This window comes from Tympanuchus pallidicinctus, unplaced genomic scaffold, assembly GCF_026119805.1.
Source record: "Tympanuchus pallidicinctus isolate F22 unplaced genomic scaffold, pur_lepc_1.0 scaffold24, whole genome shotgun sequence".
Taxonomy (NCBI): Eukaryota; Metazoa; Chordata; class Aves; order Galliformes; family Phasianidae; genus Tympanuchus; species Tympanuchus pallidicinctus.
The window spans coordinates 2,712,125-2,725,782 of NW_026294741.1; the positions used below are offsets into that span (position 1 = coordinate 2,712,125).

At 43.2% G+C, this 13,658-nt stretch overlaps 1 protein-coding gene across 1 annotated transcript; it reads right to left on the reverse strand.

Moving 5' to 3' along the window:
- Positions 1 to 74: 74 nt before the first annotated feature.
- Positions 75 to 13,658, reverse strand: DHX40 (DEAH-box helicase 40). The gene is made up of 17 exons (XM_052688602.1): positions 13,447 to 13,658; positions 13,143 to 13,288; positions 11,974 to 12,093; positions 10,638 to 10,868; positions 10,382 to 10,448; positions 9,684 to 9,815; positions 8,806 to 8,905; positions 8,267 to 8,353; positions 7,588 to 7,770; positions 7,070 to 7,150; positions 6,324 to 6,481; positions 4,164 to 4,278; positions 3,770 to 3,878; positions 3,365 to 3,459; positions 2,785 to 2,854; positions 2,124 to 2,352; positions 75 to 547 (listed from the first exon to the last, which is right to left on the reverse strand). The coding sequence occupies exons 1-17, from the start codon at positions 13,583 to 13,585 to the stop codon at positions 408 to 410; spliced, it is 2,202 nt and encodes a 733-aa protein (XP_052544562.1). The 5' UTR covers positions 13,586 to 13,658; the 3' UTR covers positions 75 to 407.

The window sequence follows — 13,658 nt, forward strand, 5'->3', positions numbered from 1 at the left end:
TCCGTAGTATCAGATAAAGAGGTACAGCCACAGCCATACAAGGTAACCTGGACAAAAAGTAACAATTCCACAGCTTTGAAAACCAAAAACAACTTTAAGAAAGTTTTATTAAAAGGCACTGAGCCTGTCCTAAGTCAGCTAAATGCCACAGAACTGGCACCACAGTAGGCATTGTGTCTTCATTCACATTTGAAGCCACGAGATCGTTGCCTGTGACACATGGCAACAAAGTTCAGCTTGGTAACTTTTCCTCACAAAATGCAGGAAAGATGATCATCTCTGCACATGTCAGCAGTCCAACTTACCACACAGAACTTCTCCATCATCCCAGATAGCTATTTTGCTCTATGCAAACACAGCCAGAACAACTGCCTGTCCTAACACTGGGAGCAGAGCAGTCACAAGCGTTAGCTCCCTTCTTTCAATGGGCCACTGAAACCCTGTGCTCTTTGCTGCTTTCTCTCAAGATAGCGAGCTCGGGCATCCTGAATCGATTTATCATCGTTCCTTTTCTCCAGCTTTTTGGCAGGGCTGTCTTTGGCTCCTTCTGTGGGGAGAAAGAGGAACATACATTATTCGTGTGCAAAAAGAGCATTACAATTCTTCCTATTTGTACAATGCCTTCCCCCCCCCCCGAAGAAAGACAGAATTCTAAATGTTTCCCAAGCACCAGTCAGTCATTCAGACATCTTTCAGAGAGGACAGACAGTACCATGAAAGGGAGAAAAATAATAAATAAATCATGCTTTAAATCCCATGTCAATATTTGCAGCTGGGCTCATCCTACCCAGAAGTATATCTTGCTTTTTCTTGTAAGAGTTACTATGCATCTTTGTATTCTGTGCAGTCATTTCTTCTCTAAATTCCACATCTCAAACTCAGATTTAGGTGGAAGGACAGCAATGGGAACGGGAAAAAAAGTTTAGAAAAGAATAAAGAATAAACTATAAGTTTCTGGAGATAGGAGGGAAAGGGAGGGAAGGTAACACACAGATAAAGCAGTGGGAAGGAGTGCTGTTCAGACATCCTTAGAAATGCATCCACTGAGCTGAGACCTTGGGAGCATATTTTTTCCCAGAAGGAAAGAAAAGCAGGAGACACCTTTCAGGTTTGGAGGTGTTTGGGGTTTTTTTTTTTTTGCACTAATCCAAAGCTTTTGTCAGCCCTTCAAACCCCCATTTTTACTAAAGCTGGAACACTTCTAAGGATGATCTCAACCTCACAATCACCAGGTAAAGTCAAAAAGCTAAGGGAGATAAGGAGAACTAAGGTTACTCTCAGCTCTCTGGATTTAGGATTATTAGATGAGACCCCCCCCCGTTTTCCAGCAATTCTAATATCCTTTCTATCAGTTTTATCAACCAAATCCAATTTGTATTTTTACTGTTTAAAGTGCCTGTTTTATACAGTAGCACAGGAGAGAAATAGTTGCTGGTCCCAGCACAAGAGTCTGCAGTTTTTCCATTTTAAGGAAACTGAAGAGAGTTTAGATTGCCAGTGCTGTGCTGTACATTGCATTAACATTTTAGAAGGGTCAGCTCTGGAGTAAAGAGGCCCTTTGAACATCTGGCTGCTCTACAAAACCTGCTGACAGAAAAATCCAAAGAATGTCAAGCAGCCAGATCAGTTAGCACGCACCAGTTTTAATTAAATGGCAATTCATTCAAACATATGGCACTAAATTTATTGTTAGGAAGAGATCTTCACCTGAATGAGTTTGTTTGCTTTTTTTTTTTTTTTTTTTTTTTTTTAAATAGTCCCTTGGGATTTTCTCCCTCAGGTCAGTGTTATTTTAGCAACCCTAATTTCTATGACTGGATATCCTCTGCAAACTTAAAATAGCAGACAAAATGCTTTTATTCCACTCTTGGCTAAGTTCTGCTCCTGTCAGCAACACCAAACCAAAAGGAAGAGAGCGTGGAAAGGGCCAGTAGACAAACACCACTACAGGCACAAAAAGGAGGATGATATAGCAGTCAGACAGGAACAACATATATCAACCATGTGAAGCACATCAAGATTAACACTAGTCCAGAATGCATTTCATGGCACAATACACACAGATGTTCAACATAACCAAGAAAACTACATGTGACATAGGTGTAGACCAGTAATGTGCTTACCACACTGCCTTCTGAGGTCCTCCTTATGTTTCCACCTGGTTATTTCCTCCTCAGTTACTTCTTCCCGTGCCACACTGCTCAGTTCATACGCATCAATCTGATGCAGTCTGGGCAACAAGTCTTTCACCCACTCGTAGCGAACAGGACACACTGTCCGGACATAGATTTTGGATGTCACTGTGACATCATGGAAGATAATCCACTCAAGTCGAGTTTCCTGGTTATATAGCTTGAAAAGATAAAGGTTATTTCAAAACTGATTTAAAAATAAATTAAAAAAAAAAATAAAAAATCAAAGGCACTCTCAGTATCTTGCAAAGCTTCAGATCCAGGAATGAGGTAAAGCTGACGTTACCTTAACTCTGCAGAGAGAGAAACTGCAGCAAGACTTGTTCAAAATTGCCCAGGAAATCTAAGAACAGCCAGAGGGAAAGTTCAGCCTATACAGCACTCATTTCATAAACCAAACATTTATCTGATTTGAAGATGCAAGTCCCTTCCTCACTCTCAGAACGAACTCTATTCTTGTGACACCACATCAGTGCTTCGCCCAGACAGAAGTTACCACAAATCAAACCAAAAGGAGGAATTTACATGCACTCTTTTACAGAGTTTACATGGATTCCTTTTGCTACATTATGGATAGAACTTGGCAACTTACTGTAGATGAAGGATGGATATAGACTATGCTGCCATGTCCGTCCATTGTGCAGAAGGTCCTGGCTGCAGATCTAAAAGGGTTGGGAAAAATTCTATGTACTGAATCATGGTTTGCTGTAATTAGACAGCAATGCAAACTAAGCAAGTCAGCAGCAGCAGAGCAGAAAGTATTCAAATTTAGAAGGAGGGGAAGAACCTTCCAGAATTAAGTGCACAAAACAGATGAGGAATAGAACATATCTAATTTACTACAGTAACATTGTAGGTATTGCAACACAATGAACAGCAGGGTTTGAGATGGCAGTCTTTGACAGCCATGATAATTTGACATCTTCAAAGTGTTTTAGCTTAATACCTGGAAGTAGTCACCAGCCTGCAAGTTCATTTAACAGATGCTTTAAAAACTGCTGTTGCAAGGAGTAAGCAACTTATCCAGAGATGTAATGAGGGTTAGAAGGCAGAGCAGATCTCTAGCCCTGAGCTACTTTTAAAACAGCACACTGTTGCTATTCTGTTTCAACATGCAGCTACATCTTTTAATAGTATCTTTCCCCTCAAGTTTCCCAAGATTTATGACTTACCTCCTCGCTACATTGATAAAGTATCCTGCACACAGGCATCGCCTTAGCAGCTCAGTTCTAGAGCCTTCAAAAGTCTCTTTAGGGAAGTCTGGCAGCTAGATGAATAAGAAAATAACTTGAGTACGGATCTTTGCCAAAGAAAATCTCTGTAATCTTTCCATCCCACAGATCCCATCCCATCCCACTCTAGGTTTCTCACCCCACAGAAACTATGAGGAAAGGAAGAAAACACTCCTTCCTGCATGTTGCCACCCCTAGACACGCTGGTTACACAGCAGCAAGACGCTCAAATGAGTATTAAGTGAATTTGTTTCTACTGGAGAAAGTATCAACCATCTGACCAAGTTTCAGTATAAATCTTAAATACAAACTTGCATCACTTTGATTTGCAGTGTATTTTCTCACCTGTTTCAGTTTACTGGTTATTTCCCGAAGTTGTTTCTCCACACTAAGAGCAGATTTTACAGCTCTCCAATGGATCCAGTATTTGTGACACCATGCTGAAGGAGACTTGCTGGGAACAGAAATACTTGTATTATAAAGCAGCCCTTTGTAAAGTGACGGCAGAAAGTTGCCTGTATTTTTGTCACAATCGTACAAAGAAGGCAACCTTGCACAACCAGACACTGTTAGATTAAATAATAGGTGTTTTCATTCAAATTACAGATCACAATACGAAATACATCTGCAATTACAAATGAGCACATACACTTGCATATGTGGAATATATTTTAAAACCATCAGCAGCTGGGAGCTGTCAGCAATACAAAGCCACTTGTTATCAGGAATCACGTTATACCTTGCTTTGCACTGTTCAAAAATGTTTAAGAGGGTTGCAAAGTCATTGCATCCTCCCACTTGTGAGGAAAGCTCCTGGTGTTGAAGTTCTGCCTCCTTTTGCCTCTGAGGATCACCTGAGGAAATAAGTTACAGCTCACATTAACAAAGTCATTTCTATTTATCACTCCTCTTTCTCCTACAAGCCTATCTCCAAAGTGTGGGAGCTTTAACCATGCTGCACTTACACTTCTTCCCTCCCTTCCACTACAGAGTAACAAGAATATGTAGGTGCTATTAAATCAGCCATTAATCTCATCAGTTAGCACTAGAGATGAAGACTACTAGTCTCCATGAGAAGTTATGTGTATTGCTCTCTTGCAGTCAATTCAGATGCCAACATGAAAAGATCAAGGAGAAGCAATGCTGAACAAACAGCTCACAGGGATCAAGCAAAAGCTTTGCCCTGAGGCAAACACCCCAGCATAGCATCTAATCTACCACTCTCAGCTTTCCTTCTGTACCGTTATAACAGAGGTCTTAAAAAAATAAGTCTTTTTAAAAATATATATATATATATGTCCTCCATGAATTTAGTGGGAATTTGCCTTCACTAAATGCTAGGAATGTACAAGGTAAAAGCAATATTTCCAGAGTGTTCTTCCAAGTTCTGAATACTCAAAGAATTCCTTCCCCAGTACAATCTATTCCCCTTGGCACAGAGTGACTGGCAAAGGCACACTGCATTGTGGCTGTATTACAGAAGTTTGTGGGCACTGTGAGTAACACTGATGAATGAAGTAAGGGGGCCTGTTCACATCCATATCACACATGAACAACTGTCTTCAGAATGGAAAGTCTGTGTTTGTGTCCTAATGTGTGATGGAGAATGATGACCATGTGCGCCTGTGCTGGCTGAACAGATAACAAGTGCACACTGCCAGATGGAGGATGGGAAAGCAAGCTCACATTTGTGGGACTGGGAAAGACTCCTGAACAGATCCAGACTATCCATACTATCAGCAGTGTCCTCAGCCCCTGCACTAATGAGTACAGTTAATAGACTACAGAGATAACGGGACATGAGCCAATGAGCAACTTGAAGGGACAAAGGTCTCCCACACAGACTGTGCTACAAACAGTCTTTACTCACTTGGGGGTGGGATGTCAGCTGGAGGATCAAGGTGAAGGGAAAACGAGATGGGGAGGAGGACAAGGGAGATTGAGATTAACATCTGAGAGGTGCTAGGTCAGAATGGCAGCAAAATCACTTTTCCCATTTAGAAAAACACTGGAAACGCAGGCAGTTACATACTGAGCTTCCCACAGTAACTTGAAAGCTTTAATCAGTTAAACAGAGGTTTGAACAAACAAACCAATCTGTAGGTGACCCCATTCCTTTAAATGTAATTAACCAGTCTATCTGATCTATAATTAGATCAACAGCAAATACCACCAACAAAACATCTGCTGTGATGTGCTTTTTGTCTTTTTCTTTTTTCCCCTCCTCCATTTGCACAGCTTTCCCTCTCATGACCTCTCAGCAATCCATTAGTTACCCATATGTCACTTTACAGCTCACAGCCTTGGAAAAAATACAACCCAATTCCATTCTACTTTGGACAATGGCAATTCAAAGTCTTCAATTCCTAGCATGCAAAAACGCCCTGCCTCCAAGAGCACAGAAAGCTGCAGGAACATTAAGGGCATCTGCATATTTGTCCTAATCTCAACATTCTTCCCTACAGATCTGCCTCTGGGAGACAAGGCACTGCACTTGAGGAATCTTCCTCACTCTGCAATATACAGGTTATTTAGGGTATTCATTTAAGGCAAATACTTACTCTCCAACAGTGTTGGACCAAACAGAGGAGACCAGCTTGCTCCCCATCAGGGTATCTTTTGTCCTCAAGTAAAGGCTGGTTCTACCACTGTTCAAACTGCAAAATCAGCTCCCATTTTAAAACCTTAAGATACATCTAAGATATGAATGACCTCAAACTATTAGCACAGAAAACTACATGATAACACAGCCCAGAAAGCACCCAAACAAACACAAAGAATCTGTAGAAAAGGTCTCCAAACGAAGCACTGTGTGTTGCCTAGCCACTGTATGAGAAGTTCCCATCCAAGCAGAATTCCCCACCCATCCAAAGCTGCTTTGAGGTAAGGGGCTTCCTACCTGGACGAATGAAGACATTTTCCACAGACAACATGGCTGCAATGGGAAGCAGCATATCTTCACAATCAAGAGAAGCAGCTTTTATGACAGCACAGGACAGGTTGGGAGGGAGGGGAAACTGCACCAGGAATTCACCCAGTCTCGTCACGCGGCCTCTCCTTATCCCAGGAAAAAGATCCAAACACCAGATTCAACAGAAGTAGGTTTAAATGTAAATCAGAACGTGCAGGTACAACGTCAGCCACCAAACATGGATTAAGAGCAGGAAAGACAAAAAGTATCACCTTCCTTCAGATTGCCTATGCCTACCTCAGGGCAGGCAAAGCTGCCTTTTTAAGCGTAGCAGATACTTCAGGTTTATTTATTTGCAAGAAGAATTCCTGGAAGCTAGCGCTAAGATCTCCCTTCCTGTCTTGAGTTCTTGGATGGGCCTCAGAGCCACTGCCTCAGCATCTTCGTCACTCTACTTTGGGATCAGGAACTATTCACAGGGAGTTGAAGTAATTTCTACATGGTTACTCAGGAACTCTGAGGCAATGCAAAGAAATTCATCTCTCTGAAGTTCTAAGCCATGCTCTAACCCTAGTTTTTTTACAGTGTACTAACATCCAGTAGCTAACTTCCTAGTGAAATGAGGAAACGATCTATTGCTAGGGGAAGTCCTTCCACCCACATGAATAACTCATTAACAATAATTAAACCATTAAATTTCAATTCACGTAGTTACCACACCCCTTCAATTTTACCTGTCAATAGCATCACACTGGTAAAGTTGTTTGAGAGCTTCTAAAATATGCCTTTCTTCAGGACGGTCCAAGTAGGGAAATCTAGGATAAAAAACGAAGTAAAAATCTAACTGTTCAGTTGTTTAACTTTGCTATTTTTCGTATTTATTAAAATACTTTTCCAACCTTCCAGTAGAAACTACTGACCACAGTATGGACTAGCAGTCTCAGTATACAGGTATGATAGTATATAGAGCCTCATGGTGAAGAATTACAGCTAAAGAACACAGGGAACACTAACAATTTCAGAGATGAAGAGGCAGCTTCGGCAGAATCTCACAACGAACCTGGGCTCAGGATCCAATCTGTCATTAAAGCCTCCGAGAGGAACAGAAAAGCTGACAAGCTGATTGCACTGCACCATCACACTTGGCCAGGGATCTAATCCTGGCTCCTGCCAACAGGCAGCCAGTGCCTGTGCTGCCCTGCCTCCCAGACTCAGGAAGAAAACGATAATCCCCCTTCCTCAGAGAGGTTACCTTATGACATCATGCACAGAAAGGCACTTCAAGGTCAGGATCACAGATGTCAGGCTGGTTCTCTTGATCTCGGGAACTGTGTGATCAGGCATGCACTGCTCCCAGAATTCTGTGCTGTAGAGCCGGTAGCTCTTTCCAGATGATGTCCTGCCAGCTCGGCCAGCTCGCTGCATTGCTTCACTCCTGCCAAAAAAGAAAGGCAAGGAGGGGAAAAAAATAATAATAAAAATTTAAAAATGAAACCAGTCACAAACAAACCAAAACAGATCTTGGGCCATTCTGGTATTATCCAAAACAGTGCACGTAATTATGACAAACAACAGCAATTTCTTGCTTTTGTATGATGTGCAGCAACTGAGAAACTCAGCTACAAGAAACACCAGAACGAAGCAGCATTATCATGCAAAGGAAGACTTATTTTTTAAAAACTTGTCTGAATCAGGCTGTTATACTCTGCAAACATAAGACACTATTCAGGAGACAGACAGTGCATTCTCAACTCCTTCTTAATGCCTGTATCTTTAAGAAATGATGTGTCCTGAACCACTTCTTAAGCACCAAACGAAATGGCTTTGTGCCCCCTCTTTTTTGTTTTACTATTTTTTAAAGAGCATCTGATGCACAACACTGGCAGAGCAACTCCCAGGAACACCACGCAAATCACCTTTATGAAACTTACTTTGAAATGGGAACCACTTCCAGTATGTCCAAGCCAACCCGGGGGTTATGATTCAACTGCTTCACAAATCCACTGTCTACCACATACCTGGAAAAGATCTGTGATTTGTCAGAGAAAAAAACAACAGAGGTCTCAACAGACTGACATGCAGCTGCCACATGTGTTCAAGCAGAGCCAGAACACATTTCTGCCACAACTGCTGCTAAAAGGGAGTTGCAATCTGCTGGCTAGCTGCAGCCCTGCCATGCTTCAGTCTACAGGATGTTACAGATAATACTTCCCCACACCCAATGAGATTATGCTGATTGAATGGAGCTGAAATTCAATTTCAAACGAGGTTCCAACAATATTAGTCATTTGTAAGACCACCCAATAGCATTGAGGGCTTTTTTTAATCCACCACACACACACACAGAGGCAGCAGAGTCATTGCTGCTCAGGTACAGAAGCAGAAGGAATTCAGATAAGCTCTTCCAAGCCTAGTACAGCTTTCTGAATTATTCCCTGTTATACCTTTTGTGAAGGACAGGAAACAATACCTGACTCCTTCAATGGTCAGAGATGTTGCAGCAATGTTTGTAGATACCACACATTTTCTGATTCCTTTGGGAGCTGGCAAAAATATTCTCTTCTGTTGATCTAAAATGACAGGCAGTCAGTAAAACAATGCTCTGACATTGAGTCATGTCTCTGACACCACACAAATTTCCCCAGATGTTTAGTGAAATTCATTTCAATGAAATTTGAAAAGGAAACATGAAACATGAGTTCAAGATTTTAGCATATGTTAGGAATCCAAGAGTTTCTGAGCACTTGTTCAGCCTCCTGATCTACAAACTGCACCTGCACATTTAAACATTGCACTCAAGATCATCCAAAAATACAGCAGTTGTGTCCAACAAAGGGCAAAGCGCTTTGTTATTTAACTCTTCAAAATTATCTGCTGTATTGCTGCCAAATATGAGTGACTCACACTGATAATCTATACTTTCTATATTGTGTAACTCTGCATTCTTTCAATCTTCTGTTACAGATCAAATTTTGTCTTTGACAAAATACTGGCGATGCCTTTCCCACCTAAATAAGACACCTGACCTTTCAGAGTTGCAACGCTTCGTTCTAAGCTGGAAACCTCAATACTATATGAAGCCATTCCTGCCATTTTCACCACTTCCAGCAGATAGGAATTTTGGCTGGAGCTTTCTGTGCCAGTTCAGAGAAAGCTCAAGTTTGTTTAGCTCATGAACACGACAGGAGCAAAAAAAACAACAAAATAGAAGAGTGCTAGAACAAGTGGATTAATGAATGCCATTTCTTCCAGTCACAATGAAAACATCTGGGTAAGATGCTGTTTGTAATAACTCCTGCAGATACCATTTACAAGAATTAAGTTTCACATAATACTACACGCTCTCACCTGTTGACATTGACCCATACAATGGTAAGATAAGCAGTCCCTCAATAGATTGATCATGTACTTCATACCGGTAATCAATAGACTCTGCTTTCTTGAAAAGGAGATCACAGGCTTTTTCTATCTCAATCTGACCTAAAAAAAAAACACAGACAAGAGCATTCAAGTGACCTATTTAACTACAATTCTCTTCCTCAGTTGCAACACCTCTGCAAGACTGACTTGCCAATGTTTCAGTCACCCAGCCCACTGCAAGAAGGAAGCAGTATTTGTGAGTTAGCTTGGTGGTGACAACCCAGTTCTTCCACACTGCCTCTTACTGAGGACCTTCCTTAAAATATAAATGCACTGTGTGTGCCTGCTCCATATGCTTTTCACATTCTTGAATTAACATAAAAGAAAAAAAATCACACAAATAAAGAGTAAATCTGACACAATATAAATGCAGAGTAATTCTGGCAAAGAAAGACAAGAACATGTACCAATCCTGTAAGTATTTTCCATATCTCATAGGGCCAGGTATACCTACACATGCTCTAAGAACTCTCATTTGAAAGAGTTGCCTGTCACTCTGCAGCTTCCTTTTCCCTACTTACTGCTCTGAGGCTGACTGGAAAGTCATTGGAAGGCTGCAGTGTTTTTGCTGACAATGCAATGCTCTGCCTGAAATAACCATCAGTTGTCGAAATAAAAATTCTCACCTGTCAGAAAAACCAAGATGTCACCTTCTGCTTCATTTAAGTGGATATCCAATGTCACTTTTACAGCCTGAAACAAGCAACAAATAAGCCAACATCAGCTGGGAATACTCATTCAAAATCCTCACAATTGCTCCCCATTATCATGGGAAGATGTTAAGAACACAGCAACCCAACAGATGATTCTTGTGGTCTTACACTGACAATAATCATAGTAAGAGCAGAGAACGTGACACAAATCAAGCAAAGCAGGTCAAACCTCTGTAACATATGCAGAGCTTCCAGTGTCCCGTGGGCTGAGCAGGTTGCAGAATATCTCCTTTACTGGGTAACTTCTTCCTGGAATATGCAGCACTGAGCAATGCCCAAAGAACTCTGAGAGCTTATCCACCTCCAGGGTGGCTGACATCACCACTACTTTCATTTCTGTCTTCCTGCCTGGTGGCTTGTTCTGTAGAAATAGTTTCTTCAGCAAGCCAAATAAAATATCCTAATAGAAAACAGAAGCAATTTATATTAGTTCCTCAGTCCTTCTAGAAGTGCCTGATGAAAGGTTTCCAGAATTTAATGTTTCATCAGCTCTTCTCACAGCCTATAAATCCAATTCTTTGCTTTTCAGTTTTATATTCACATGGTCAAGTCAATGGCAAGCAATATCTCACACCAATTAAAAAAAAGTCATCATATTCACCCAGGATGCTACCTGAGTGTGCATCCTCCTTTGTTCTACTTCTTGTTAAGACTTCAGTAAGTCTACTTTACTGCGCACCACAGAGGATTAGAAACCTGCTCCTTTTAGTTACAGGTGTTGGAGCAGTGACTTCTTACATCACTCTTGCTCATTTACTTGCAATACCCTCGGATGGCCAAGGACAGAACTTGGATTCAGAAAGCATTTTGCCTTTTCCCCAGCCTGAGCCACGGGTTGTTTGCTTTCTTCCACTCTCACGGCACACTCCTTAGGACTCTGCAGACATAGATGTCCTGCTATTGGCAGTTCTTTGGCTTCCTTGTGTTCCCTCTCACCCACCCAACATCTGTGACCCACAACACAGACTCGTGAGGACTGGGTCACTTGAATCCCACTTTTCTTGTCACAAAAAGGGTCAGACTGACCTTTTGGCACTTAGGCTAGTCTAGATACTTCCATAAACCCAACGACCATAATCTCTTAGAGCAGTCAGACACACACCCTACAAAACATTAGGCCTTGCCCTGAGATGTTTCAGAGCTTTCCCTGTTAGCTGTTTTGTTGCTGCTTTTAGAAGTACAGTGGAGTTACTGTTAACTGTACTGACCTCAAAACCCTGACAACCCTGTGCAGGTGCAAAATGCCAGCCAAGGTATAACTGTTGTCAAACAGAACAACAGCTACAGCAATTCCAACTGGACTACAGGCAGCATTTTACTTTCAGGATACACAGCATGTAATAAGCCAAGCAGTAATCCTATGCTCTTAGAACAACAAAAGGGTAAAGCACTTCTGGGAAAATAGACCAGAAGGAAGAGAGCCACGAGTTCCAAATTACCCATGAATTCCAAATTCCCCCTTACCAATACCAAACAAACCTGGCATTCAAGAAGGCAACACTCACAGTGCTGAGGCTTCGCTCATGGGCTTCATCCAAAATGATGATGCTGTACTTGCTGAGAAGGGGGTCTGCCAATATATGCCTCAATAAGCAGCCATCGGTCATATACTTGATGGCAGTCTCCTGAGAAGTTTAATTAGACATTCAGCTGCTGTGCTGGATATTTACAGTTACACAGATCAGATATTCACTTGGCACACACACACTGACATTGTTTCACACGTGCTCAGGCACATCATCACTCATTCTTGGCAACGATTCATTTGTAATGTTTTCAAAAACCTGATAAAATGAATTACAGGATGGTTATCATAGAATTATACAGGACTGCTCCAAAAGTAATGCCTCCTGTTTTATTACGCTGGCCCAAGATACTGGCAGAACTTCCCACCATTATCCCATTACATGCTGTTGCTGTGCAACAGATGGCAGCAGAGGGGCAGACTGACAGATTGGTGCCTGACATGAAGTGTGTAACTGCACCCGCTGACATTCACGACGCTTGCTGAACTTGGATGGACACATAGCAGTGGACGCGAGCACAGTGAGGCAGCAGGTGGAGCATCTCAGCAGTGATGACAGTGGGTCACTTCCACTGGTGCAGATTTGCACAAGTGTAGCACAGAGACTCTTGTCCATTGCAAGCAAAAAAGCATAGGCAGTGGTGGTGACTACACTGAAAAACAGCATTTCACAGCTGAGAATTTGCTGAATCAAACAGCGCTGTTGTGCTTTTTGTACCTGTTGTAGTTTCCACTTAAATCGTATAAAGGCCTGAGTTGAAAAGGACCACAATGCCCATCTCATCCCAACCCACTGCTATATGCAAGGTCACCAACCAGCAGCCCAGGCTGCCCAGAGCCACATCCAACCTGGCCTTGAATGCCTCGAGGGATGGGGCATCCACAGCCTCCTTGGGCAACCTGTTCCAGCGCAACAGCATCTTCTGAGTGAAAAACTTCCTCGTAACATCAAAGTATCAGTTCAAAACCATTCTCTCTCTACCACCTACCCTCGTAAACAGCCCCTCCCAAAGGCGGGTAACGATAAGACGAGGAGGAACGGTTTTAAATAAATAGGAGGCATTACTTTCGGAGCAGCTCGGGCCGAAAGGAAACCTTACAGCTCCCCCCGCTGGGTCAGCCGGCTCCCCGCAGCACGGCGGGCCGTACCTCAGAGCTGCAGTCGTCGAAGCGGACCTGGTACCCCACAACGCCGCCCAGAGCGCAGCCCATCTCCTCGGCCACGCGCTGCGCCACAGAGATGGTGGCAACGCGCCGGGGTTGGGTCACGCCGATGGCTCCGTGTTGGGAGAGGCCTGCGAGGAGGAGAACAAGGAGAACAAGGAGGGCGGCTCAGGGTGGACACGCAAACGGACGCGCGGGACGGACTCACAGACGGAGCCGCCACAGCGGTGCGGCCTTCACGGCACGGAGCCGCGCCCGCCCCGAAACCGCAGCGCGCGGGGCTCCTCACCTGCCTCGTAGAGGTACTTGGGCAGCTGCGTGCTCTTCCCGCTGCCCGTCTCGCCGGTGACGATGAGAAATGGCCGCTCGCTGACGGCTCGCACCAAAGCCCGCCGGTGGCGGCGGATGGGCAGCGCGCCGCCCTCCATGACGGGGGCCGCGCCTTAGGGACCCCCGGCCCGCGCGGCCGCCCTGTCAGGTAAGCCCCGCCCTCCGCTTACG

Excerpts from the sequence above, each read along its gene's own strand:
- DHX40 (XM_052688602.1), bottom strand. The coding sequence starts at position 13,585 with ATGGAGGGCGGCGCGCTGCCCATCCGCCGCCACCGGCGGGCTTTGGTG. Across the intron at positions 13,289-13,446 it reads CAAGTACCTCTACGAGGCAG|GCCTCTCCCAACACGGAGCC; the intron begins GTGAGGAGCCCC and ends TCCTCCTCGCAG. Across the intron at positions 2,353-2,784 it reads ATATCCATCCTTCATCTACA|CTATATAACCAGGAAACTCG; the intron begins GTAAGTTGCCAA and ends TATCTTTTCAAG.